This window comes from Eurypyga helias, unplaced genomic scaffold (assembly GCF_000690775.1).
Source record: "Eurypyga helias isolate BGI_N326 unplaced genomic scaffold, ASM69077v1 scaffold12355, whole genome shotgun sequence".
NCBI lineage: Eukaryota > Metazoa > Chordata > Aves > Eurypygiformes > Eurypygidae > Eurypyga > Eurypyga helias.
This window is the reverse complement of record NW_010249603.1, coordinates 2,275-14,306: the sequence shown is the minus strand read 5'-3', so window position 1 is coordinate 14,306 and position 12,032 is coordinate 2,275. Positions and strand designations below refer to the sequence as shown.

The window sequence follows — 12,032 nt, the reverse complement described above, 5'->3', positions numbered from 1 at the left end:
GGAATGCCTTTCTCACAGGCTAGACAATGCAGGTTTATACGGTCTTATCATACGATTATCTAAACCGTGTCACCCAAAAGCTGAGGAAGTGAACACCCTGGGTACGTCTCATTTGGGTGTCAGTGTAAGGTCAGCACCACCCCTTGACTGGTGCCCTGATTTCCATAGGAAGAAAACTTGGGTACACCGTTGTCAAGCATTCTAGCAAGTCTGCTTAGCTGGAGGATAGCAAAATGAGGACTGGAGGCCGGCAGAACTTGGGAGCTACACGCAAAGAAAGGGACATGGATTGCTGCAGCTAGAACGAATACTGGGTTTTCAGAGCAAATACTGAATCTTCAGTGAAGTTGTTACAAGTTTATTGGGAAATTCACTTGAAACTCTGTTTTAATACTATTTAAAAGTTGGATATATATGCTGCTCTTTCTTTGGAAGACTATTTTATTGCATTTTTTTCTTTATTAGTACATAGATTCAACAGAACTTGAACGTTCTACAGAAGCAGAGAACTCAGTGAAATATCACCAGGCGTGGCACAAACTGTGCAAAGCAGAGTAAGTGGCAGTGGGTATTCTGTATCCCAAATGCAGACTGTGATATTTTTTGTGTGATGAAAAATGGTTCAGTGAATCATTTCTCAGTGCATCCAAACTTCTGTTACTTACATAAAGGGATAGATGTGTGTGGTTGGTGACTAACCTCAGACATAGCAAATGATAATATCAACCAATATCCTCAAAATCTGCTTTAATCTCTTCAGACAAGTTGCAGTTGTTTGATTGCAGGGTGTGGGTGGATCTTTTTTTTTCTGGATAGCTAGAGTTTCTTTATGGTGCAGGTCAGTTGTCAAACTATTGACTTTGTTAACAAGTGTCATAGTGAAAGGTAAGTAGATAAAAGCTTAGTAAATGCTGATGACACTGCAAACATCTCTGTTAGGAATCATTGTCAGGATTTCAATTTGTATTTTTAAAAGGATGTTGTGTTGTCAAAATGCATTTAATTTCTTCCTATTTCTTACTCGTGTCTACTATTATGTAGTAGATTTTTACTAGCTATTACTGTAGCTAGTTTATTTAAGCAATACACATTTGAACAGTGGGAATTTTACTGTGAAGCGTGAGGTTTGTCAGATGAGAATTGGGGTGGGTAGAAGAGACAAATCTCCAAATTTAGAATTAAATTCTGTGTATTCCGAGTAGTCATAGAAACCATGCCTTTTGTGCATTGTGCTTGCTTTGTTATAACCTCAAAAGTCTTTCTTCAATTTGTATGGACTTTGCTGGCTTGATTCTTCATTGCTTTATATATGGCTGTCATTACAGTGGCATTCTGGTCCCAGGAGGGTTTGGAATTAGGGGAACAGAAGGCAAACTCCAAGCCATCTCCTGGGCAAGAACAAAGAAAAAACCTTTTCTTGGTAAGATCCTTAGAGTCAGAAATTATTGTGTTTTGGAGGTATATAGCAAGCTAATTGATTTGATTAAAACCTCCCACCAAAAACCAAAATCACAAAAAAAACCCCAACCCCCCCAAAAAACCCATACCCACCAACAAGCACATGCTAGGGAAGGAGCCTTGTCTTAAGGAAACGTGTGCTGTTGTGAATATTTGTCTTGACTATGACCCTGGGCACTATTTACATATACTACATCTGCTGTATGAGGAAGGAAGATGACTGTCCCTACTCCAAAGGTTTTATTTGCTAGGTTCACATTTTATGTGGAGAGTCTTTGCTTCTCATTGTAATTAAATCAGCATCATTATGGATGTTCATCAGTGTGCAGAACACATAGGTCTTTGGACACATTTGCTACATTAAAATTTTTTTGTTGATTTACTGGTATATTTTATTATGGTAAAGGCTAAAGATGCCATCTGGCCTGTAAGCTAATCATAGAATCATGGAATGGTTTGGGTTGGTAGGGACCTTAAAGATCATCTAGTTCCAACCCCCCTGCCATGGGCAGGGACACCTTCCACTAGACCAGGTTGCTCAAAGCCTCATCCAGCCTGGCCTTGAACACGCCCAGGGATGGGGCATCCACAGCTTCTCTGGGCAACCTGTTCCAGTGCCTCACCACCCTCTCTGTGAGGACTTTCTTCCTGATATCTAATCTAAACCTCCCCGCTTTCATTCCCCCCGTTGCCCCTTGTCCTGTCACTACAGGCCCTTGTAAGTGCTGTTTGTGTAAGTGCTTCTGAAGCTTTGGTTCCTACTCCACATTTCTTACAGTTTTATGACTGACTACTTTGACTAGTTGCCAAAGCAAAATTTGAATCTGGATGTAGCCAGGCTTTCAGCTTCTTTTTGTCTTTGCAGTAATTATTGGTAAAATAGATGAGAAGAAAAAAAAAGTTTCGAAAGGTCTTAAAGCCCATAATTATGTGACAGTTATTTACAGTGTGCCAAGTTTGAAGAGTGAGTTTCACACAGAGCAGCCATTTTTGTTTTAGCTTTTTGGTAAGTCTGTGTATGTACACTGGGTTCCAAGATTTCTAAGCAGTCAGATTTAAGGCAGAACAGCAAGTACTTTGTCAGTCCTGCTTTTTGTCCTGTTAAATTACGGGGTTTTTGTTTTCTAGGAGTTTGCCTGGGAATGCAATTAGCAGTTGTGGAATTTGCAAGAAACTGTTTGAACTGGAAAGGTGAGCTGGGTAGGCTAGTGTGAATAGAATTTGCTTCGAAGATGTTTTATTCTGTGTGTGAAATGTATGTCTATTACTAGAACTATTACAATGATCCTGTGATCATTAGGTACTCCCGCAACATGATCATTTTCAGCTAAGCATGCTGTGCTACCTTTCTGTGCAAGGGAGTAGTAACTCTTATCATGCAGATTGATTGAAACCTGCTTCTTGATCCCATCAGTGTAGGAGAAAGTGTGCTTACCGTTCACCTCCGTGTTCTCTTTTGGAGCGTGCAGGTGGTGAGGACCAAAAAGTGAGCAGTGGTTTTCTCGCTTGCTTTCATTAGTTGGAGTAGCTAAACCATAGCCATTGCAGTATGGAGAGCTTTGGCTCAGCAATGAATTTCTACCACTAAGAGCTGAGAGGAAAAAGTTTTGGGAAGTAGGAACGGGAATGTGTGTGGCTGAGGTCGTGTTTCCTGTGCTTGCTTCAAAAGTGGTGCAGTATGTGTTTCAACATGTAAGATTGTAGCTTAAAGGCAGACAAGCCCTAAGATCCCACAGAACTGTTGTTACGAGTTTGTATTGCATGTAGAACAATGGAAATGTACTGTGTTTGTTTTGAACTTCTGTTTCAGATGCAAATTCTACAGAATTTGACCCAGACACAAAAAATCCGGTTGTAAGTACTGAATTCTTTTCCTGCATATGTTTTGTAAACGTACATCTTCTGTTAAAAAGGTATTTACCTCTGTGTAAGTCAAGTTCTATCTGTATTTTTATAAGGTAGGACATGAAGAGGGTTCTCCTGTCCCTATTCATTATTGTTTAAAAAGGTGTATTCTTTTAACAGTCCCTTTCCTTCACTTGCTCACCTCTGTGATTTGCCTTAGTTTTATTTTTGTAATTTTTCTAATAGTTTCCTTGGCTGTAGACTGAGGCTGGAGTAGACAATAATGATTAGGTTGGCTTTACTAGAGAATAAAATATAAAGGGAAGCTAGAAAGTGTTATCAAAATAAAAGTTCACATAAAAAGATAAGGATTCCATGAAAAGCTGTTGAAAAGATCTTATCTTTCCTTTATATAAATAACCACTACACTCCTCCTCCCCTATGCGTCTCTCAGTCCTTTTGAGAAAAAATTCAATGCTGTAGATACGTCAGGGCTCTCTGTATTATATGCCAATGATAGAGTTTTAGAGTGGAGTTCTTCCAGGTATCTACTAGTTCAGCAGAGTATAGTAACACATTGTCATAATAGTAAAACTTAAAAAATGATCAGTAAAAGAGATGGTTTTTTTTTTTAATAAAAATGAAATGGAACAGAAATACGTGTGAGAAGTAAAGTAGTATCTTGGTGAAAGATGTCAATATCTGCTCTACTGATAAATTAGGTGGGTTGCTTGTAGCGACCTACTGGTTTTGTATCAATTTCCTTCCAAAGAGTTTTGTTGGTGTTTGTAAATAAAATATTTTTTTCCCACATCTGCTTAGTCTGAAACATGCAGATAGGAGTTTTTTAAAGCATTTGACCTGTTTGTTAAGTTTGTTTTTATGCGTAGGAGAGAGAACCTAATCTGAACTGCTGAAAGTAAATTAGGGACCCTCAGAGTGTGTGTGAGACTTGCTGCTAAAACTTGGTGGCATTTGGAAATGTTCTCAGGTGAAAAAAAGATAACTTTGTATTTGACATCAAATCTGTGGTCTTGCCATCATAAGAGGTATCTTCCTTCACCCTTCTAGAATGTATGCGAAGACATACTCACTGGTGAGGTAAATTTCATAATAGCAATATGTTGTAAAATGTGGAAGGTGTTGAAAGCCTACTGTAAAATTTTGGGAAGCAAGGGTAGTGTGGAAGACTGATTCTGGGGCTTTTTAGTGCCAGTTTTATTTAACTTCTCATGACTGCATTTCAGTTAGTCACCTCAGGTACCTTGTTAGGATACAGTCCAAATCATCAGGAGGGGGTGAGTCCCCCTTTGGAACTGATGGTTTTTCTCCATGATTCCAAGGTTCATTCGAAGTAGCTGGCTCTGATGCAGAGCTCCACACTTCGCTGAAGTGGGGAACACAGATGCTTGGCTGCTGCAGCCCTACTGGCAGTTTCTTCTGTTACAGAAATTGTAGTGTGTATTACTACAATCTATCTAGGAGAAAATTGTATTCCACAAGTAATTACCTGAGTGATTTGCAGTTTGCATTCAAGGGCAAGTAAGGTATATATGTTAAAGAGAAAATTATGTGGCCATAACAATAAGAAAATAATGTATGTGTCGTAGAAGATTAATACAGTATTTACAATTAAAGCAGTATGCTTGCAGCACATATAATGGATATTCTTTTGTTCTGGGCTGCATTAAGTTTCTGAAATTGGTTATTACCAGTCATATTTCAGCATCTTAACCTAATCTTTGACATCTCAGTTCTGGGCAAGAAACACATGTAAATCATTCCAAGGTGGAAATCTGCACTATCAATAAATACAACTGCTAAATGTTCTGTCCTAGCAGAGTCCATTTTATGCTGAAAACTGTTTAGTTATTCTATATAATAACAACTCAGTAAAAACAATTGGAAGAGAGGCAGATTAATGAAGCCTGTGAACTACCAAACTGATGTAGGTATGTCATTATCCAAGAAAGTTAATTGAACCAAAACAGTGTACTTTCCTTTTGTTTCCTGCTCCTTTGGAAACTGAAGAAAGGAAGGCATCCTGGGATGCATTAAGAAGAGTGTGGCCAGCAGGTTGAGGGAAGTTATCCTCCCCCTCTACTCTGCGCTAGTGAGGACTCACCTGGAGTACTGTGTCCAGTTCTGGGCTCCTCAGTTCAAGAAGGACAAGGAACTACGGGAGAGGTTCCAGCGCAGGGCCACTAAGATGATGAAGGGCCCAGAGCCCCTTCCATATGAGGAAAGGCTGAGAGAGCGGGGTCTGTTTAGCTTGAAGGAGGCTGAGGGGGGATCTTACCAATGCCTATAAATATCTGAAGGGTGGGTGTCAGGAAGATGGGACCAGGCTCTTCTCAGTGGTGTCCAGGGACAGGACTAGGGGCAATGGCCATAAACTGGAAAACAGAAGGTTCAACCTGACCATGAGGAAACCCTTCTTCACTGGGAGGGTGACAGAGCACAGGAACAGGCTGCCCAGAGGGGTGGTGGAGTCTCCTTCCCTGGAGATGTTCAAAAGCTGCCTGGACTTGTTCCTGTGTGATGTACTCTAGGTGATCCTGCTCTGGCAGGGGGTTTGGCCTAGGTGATCTCTAGAGGTCCCTTCCAACCCCTTTCACTCTGTGAATCTGTGAGGCAGTAGTTTTACCTCCTTTTATTTTTAAGAAAAAAAAGACAAGAGTTCAAATATGTAGTTTGGCAGGGGAACTCAGGGGCAACCATAAAATATTCAGCTACTTACATCCCTTCTAAGTTTGCTAAGCATTCAAATACTCAGAACGGTACTTACTAGGTAGTTTCTTCTAAAGTACCTACAGAATATCTTTGTCTACTTTGCTTCCTTTTTGTCTGCTTCTATGGAAATGTGAACCTTTTTTATTAGAAATAAAACCTGAGATTGTCAAGTAATCATGTAACTCAGAATTATGCTTCCAAACGAAAAACAGGTGGCTGGAATAATGAGAAGTTATATTATTGGCAACTGTGTCTCAAATAAAATAACACAAATTGTTGTACTATAGAAGAGCATTGTCTGGATTAGTAAAAAATTTTGAGCACCATAAAATGTTTTTGTTGTAATGATAGTCAGTAGAAACAGATCAGCTAAAATAAAAATGTTGCTCAACCTTGGTTCTGCAGAAAGGCTCAGGAGTAACTTTATATAGGACAGAAATCCTGTATAACACCCTGTATTTCTTATTTTGAGGAGTATCACTATAAATTATATTGGCATGTAAATGACTGCAAGTATTGCAAGTAGAGGTAAGATTAGAGTTAAGATTTCAAATACCTTGTAAAAAATAGTAGTCTCTGCATACAAAAAATTGGAAGTTAATGACTTAATAATGTAAAACAGCCAAAATGGTGTTTTTAAAATACTGTAGGTGGGGGAAAAAAATCTGAGTGAATATCTATGACGAAAACTTACAGGAAATAAGACCTACAATTTGAAATTATTAATAGATGGGATTTATGTGTTTGAGAGATTTGAAGTTGCTATTCGGTATTTTTGTTAGGCCTAAATTAAAAATGTGTATTCTGAAGATAAAAAAGAAAGCCCTCTGATATGGCAGACCCCGTAGCATTTGCATTGTCAAAATACCACGTTAACGTTTTGGCTTCAGTTCTTCAACACACGTTTGATTTCAGTAGAGAAAATGAGGGAGGTACGTGAGTACTGATCACAGTCCCTCAAGTTCCTAATCTCAGCATGGTTGATTATTTGCAGGTCATGTTCCATTATATGTTCTTAAGCTTTCTGCTTTGCTTTCTAGTCTTTTTGATAATAATGATAGTTAAATTGTTATTGTTCTTTGCAGGAAGATAGCTGTTCAGAAAAGTAATGCATTTGCCTGAGTGCAGTGCTTAGCAGGAGTTTTCTGTTGCAAATGATATTTTTAAAATTAACTCCTTTGAAGGGAAACTGTATAGTCTGAACTGCTAATGAACTGGATTCACTGGAAGGCAAGAGTGTTATTTGTTTTATTCAGTTTCCCTTGCCTTCCTTTAATAGTGAAGTTAGATTTATTTTTTGGATGAGCCTTTTAATTACGTTCTTTGTCAATTTTATTGCAACATCTTACACTGTTCTGGGTGCAGCGGGGGAAGACTCCAGAAATAATTCTAAAGCCCTTTTTTTTTTTTTAATTTAAAAAAGCTGATTTTAATTGTGACCATTGTTCTTCATGAACTTTGCATCTCGTAAAGGATCGTGAAACTTCAGATACTGCACCTGCTAAAATAAGTTCATTTTTATAAACTCAAGAAATTGTGCAGAAATAGATGTTGCCAGCAGGTGGCACTCTCACAACATGTTTGTTTCCTGATGTCCACTTTCCCTATTCAGGATGTCAGCAATCTGTTCGAATTCAAAACTTTCTAAGCTTGTCTACGAGGAGAAAAGAATGTGTGCGCCAATCATGGAAAACCACCTCTTAAAGTTCTGTGATTTTACTTGTGTGTGTAAAGTAGCTAACACAGCCTAGTAAGCAAACGCGTGTGTGGTATATTTAGTTTTGAAGCCAAAGCATACTGTTAGAATATTTTTTTTAATAAACCAGAAAAAAGTAATAAGTATTATGATTTTCTTTTCCAAAAAATGTAACACATTTACACAAACCCGCCAGTTGTTAAAAAGAATGGCCCAGGAGCGTGTTAGGACACTCGTATTATGTTTTAATATCATACTTTTTGAGGCTTCTATTCATGCATTACTGGTGTAGAGTAGTTTATTCTTTGTTTCATGGAGGGGAAATTCAGGGCTAGGAACCACTGTAGTATGCGATCTTGAATGCACTTGGTGGGCTTTGCAGTTAAGTTGAGTCTTTAAATCCTTAAGTAACTCTGAGATCTAGCTGATTTCAGGATGATGGATGATGTTTATATTAAAATTCAGTCCAAAATTCCAAGTTCTCTAGTAGGATTAGTGCCTAATCCACTGAACTACTGCTCTTCACAATTTCCATTCTTGTAATTCCTCATGAATTACATGCGTGAAAATCCATATGTCACAGGGAATCATGCAATGAAAAGGTTAAAACTGCACCAAATAAATGTAGTCGTTGCTTTAATTGCAGCAGCAGTCGCTCTGTTCATGTATATACTTAGGTATTCTCATTTGCAAGAGTCATAACAAATAAAGCACATACTTATGTGACTGTAATTTACAACGAACATGTAACGTTAGAGTCATCATACTTGTCATTGTTACATTGTTACGGAAAATAAGTACTTCGTTTTAAAAACCTGAACTGTTTACTGTATGGAAGTGTCATCTTACGTGAATGATGAAACTGAACTAGGAGGAATATTGAATAGTATACACTAGGGGACACTCCTCAGATGGAATGATGCATCTTTCCTTTTGTGCGTTTTAGAAACCATTTGATTTGAATTGCTCTAGAGCTCCAAATAATAACTCAGGTGAAACAGGGTTTGTTGCATGACACTTTCTCAAGTGTAGTATGAAATAGAAACAGGTAGTTCTGAACTAATTGTGAGGCAGCTTAGCTGAGAAGCATGGGTAGCCAATGTGAAGGAAACAACACAAGACACACTTTGTTATATGTCAAATCTTTATTTTGTACACCTTATAATTGTAACAAATCCATGGGTTTAGGTATATGTATAATGTACACGAACGCCAGGCTCTTCTCCTTCAAAGCAGTGACATTCATTCTTGCAGATGCCTTACTGTCCTGTTATCTTTTTTACAATCATCACAAACTCATCAAAGCTGACACTTCCATCATTATTTTTGTCCAACGATTTTAATATGTTATCAAGTGAGAATGAATCCTGTTTTTATAGGAAAAGAATTAAAAAAAAAAAAGAATAATAAATAGTTTGCCATGACTATTTTCCTATGAGGAATATTGGCAAGAAGTGATGCAGTCAATAACAGTCAGTGTTACTTGAAGGTGTTACTGGTAGTGTTATATTTACCAGTTTTACTGGTTAAACTAGAAATACAGTCTTTGCTATTGCCTGCCAAAAATGTTAACAAAGATGCGATAACCATTTGAGAAGTATCAAGTATTGCTCAGACAGGTTACTTCAGTCTTGCTAGTAAGTTTGGAATTTAGGAAACAGAGCAGGTGGAATAGCTGCAGCATGTACATAATCACCAATAAAAATTAATATGTATACCACCTACGGCTTTATTAGATACTAATTTAGGCCCCACATGCACTATTTGAAAATGTGCTGCTACTTTTATTAGGCTTTGAACCAGGACCTGGAAGTCTCTTTCCTTCCCTTTTCTCCCTCTCTGCTAGGAATACTGCATTCACTGTTGAAAAATTCTTGCTAATGTATTAAATCTAGGTTAGATTACTAGCATCTTTTATTTCTGGTAAGAGTGCATGTAACATCCTGATGCAGTGAGTGTTCTGATAACATCCCTGATCAGGTTAGTTAAATAATATAAAACCAATTTTGATTTATAATTTTAATTTTTAAAACATTTTCTTTCTTCCTACTTTATGTCTATGCATGTTTTGGAATGTCCTGTCCTGCTTTTATGTTGTCGTATTATGGTGCCACGTATTTTTGCAAGCAGACTAGGTGCTTGAAAATGTCTGATATCCAGGCAGCAAACATCAGTATTGCTTTTCCTGAATGCTTCCATTTCCGCAGATCTGGGAAAATGGGTATGGTGCTAAATTGTCTACAGCCAATATTAAAAAACATTATATTTCTGAATTTACCATCACATTTCCTATTAATATTTGGCAGTTAATTTCTCACATGTTTTCTAAGGGACCTCTCTCCCCTTTTCTTTTTTCTTTTTTTTTTTTTTTTAATTACCCACTTCATATTAATGAAATTACTAAATTGGGTTAATGCAGTTCTCAAAATATATTTCTACTGAGGTGCAGCTTCTTTCAGACCATTAGCAAGAATTGCTTTTGTCAGCTATGGTAAACACAGTATTTAAGAATTTGTCTAGCAAAAGAATCTAAATTGAGTCCTAATGCATTTCAGCAAACGTCTGGCAGAGAATATATATGAAATCAGAACTTTTTTTTTTTTTTCTCCCAGCTGCGGGAAATGTGTATTTCTGTCTAGCTTGGTGGCATCTCTTTTCTTTATTTGGCGTCTCTCTGGAATGGCAAATCTTCTTTTATTTTGTGATGGTGGGAACTTAATCTGGACAGAAATTGGCTCATGTCTCTTACTTTTAAATTTGTCCTACTGATTTACTTGGTTAATAGATTTTCTTCTATATGTTTTCTAGATTCACAATTTATAATTTAGACTGAAACAAAAAAAAAATTATAAGACTCAGATATAATATTCTTGGTGAAATTTGGCTTACATAAAAAAACCTGAACAAAAGAGCCTCTTAAATTTTTGCATTGTAGTTCATAGTTCTTTGTTATAAATTCAGCTCTCTGTTTGGAGCTACTGTTCATTAATGTGAATGAAGTTTTATAAGCTGACCCTTATTTAAGTATTATTTATGGAATCAGTGAAACTATTTGGTCACTACAATCTGCCTTGCCACATTATTGCCTGTATTTCCTTTTTTCTATCCATTTCATAGGAAGCATAGTGAGTCTAATAAGGGTGAAGCTTACCTTCAGGTACTGTGCAAATTGATTCTGAAGTAGATTTTTCAGCCCACCAATGGACAGGACAGTGGTGCCACCCTCCATTAAAGCATACTGGGTAAAAGCCTTCAGAAGTTCATCTGCCATGTTTCTCAGATGTTGTCTTGAAGAATAACTGCAGACAAAGCAGACAGTAACAATCCTGCGCATGAGAATTCTGAAATACATCTGACACCCCGTTCATTGTTTTACTAACCATGTGCAATGATTAGTACTTAACCAAGATGAAGAACGGGGTGTGATTTTTGTTGTTGTTGGGGTTTTTTTTCCCCCTGTAGAATTGGATTGACTCTTCCAAAAAGAAAAAATAATCTAAGTTAAGTTCAAAGGTTTGAAACACCCAATGTGATTAGGTTATGCTTACCTCACTGAAAATCCAGAGCTTTCAAATGTACCCAGCAGAAGTGAGAATCTCAGATTGGGGCAACCTTTATAGTTGCTTGCATGCTCCACCCTAATTATGAAATGAGCATTTGTCATTGAGTCAGCGCACTACTTTTACTGTGTTTTCAGTAGTCAAAGAAATAGGATACTTTAGCAGTAGAAATGAGATTTTTTTTTTTTTTTCCTCTGAAATGGATCAGGATCGGCATCTGCTACTGCACTTGATGTAGGTTTATTTGGTCTTTATAGGCCATTCTGGGGAGGTTTCCTCTCTTAAATTTGTGTATTTTACGTTTCAAGATGTATCACACCAAAAGAAGCCTGAAAAAGGCTCCTACGTGGATAAGTATAGCATTTGTTATTATGATGGGCTTTGGAAAATGGTAAATCAAAATTTATTTTGAAAAGATCCAGATAAATAAAATATGTAGCTTCATGCTCTTTGTATGGATTGATAATGACCAATGCCAAAGCCAGTTCTCTAAACTTTGTGCTATTTCTTAGCACAGGAGAGTGATGAATTTCTTCTGGGATAAAATTTTGGTTGCTGCCTTTAAGAATCAAAATACTCCATGATGTGAATGGAAAAGAGCAAAGCGTTCTAAATGGAAAGGTGACTCTAAGGTCCTGGAAAACAGTTCCTTCTTGGGAACACCTTCATAACTGAGTATCATGTTCTGCAGGTTCTGAAATCGTGTTCCGCTGATGGTCTGTGGGGCGCTTTTGAGTGAT

At 37.5% G+C, this 12,032-nt stretch overlaps 2 protein-coding genes across 2 annotated transcripts in view; one reads left to right on the top strand and one right to left on the bottom strand.

The window, feature by feature from the left end:
- Window positions 1-7,145, top strand: part of CTPS2 (CTP synthase 2) — a 25,517-nt gene extending 18,372 nt beyond the window's left edge. Inside the window, exons 9-13 of the mRNA XM_010151425.1 lie at window positions 466-554; window positions 1,326-1,420; window positions 2,587-2,649; window positions 3,269-3,312; window positions 7,122-7,145. Coding sequence (XP_010149727.1) covers window positions 466-554; window positions 1,326-1,420; window positions 2,587-2,649; window positions 3,269-3,312; window positions 7,122-7,145 — 315 coding nt within the window. The remainder of the gene's footprint in view (window positions 1-465; window positions 555-1,325; window positions 1,421-2,586; window positions 2,650-3,268; window positions 3,313-7,121) is intronic.
- A 1,846-nt stretch (window positions 7,146-8,991) lies between these two features.
- Window positions 8,992-11,003, bottom strand: S100G (S100 calcium binding protein G). Its single transcript, XM_010151424.1, has 2 exons — window positions 10,884-11,003; window positions 8,992-9,099 (listed from the first exon to the last, which is right to left on the bottom strand). Exons 1-2 carry the CDS (start codon window positions 11,001-11,003, stop codon window positions 8,992-8,994), a joined length of 228 nt encoding a protein of 75 aa, XP_010149726.1.
- Between the last annotated feature and the right edge of the window lie 1,029 nt (window positions 11,004-12,032).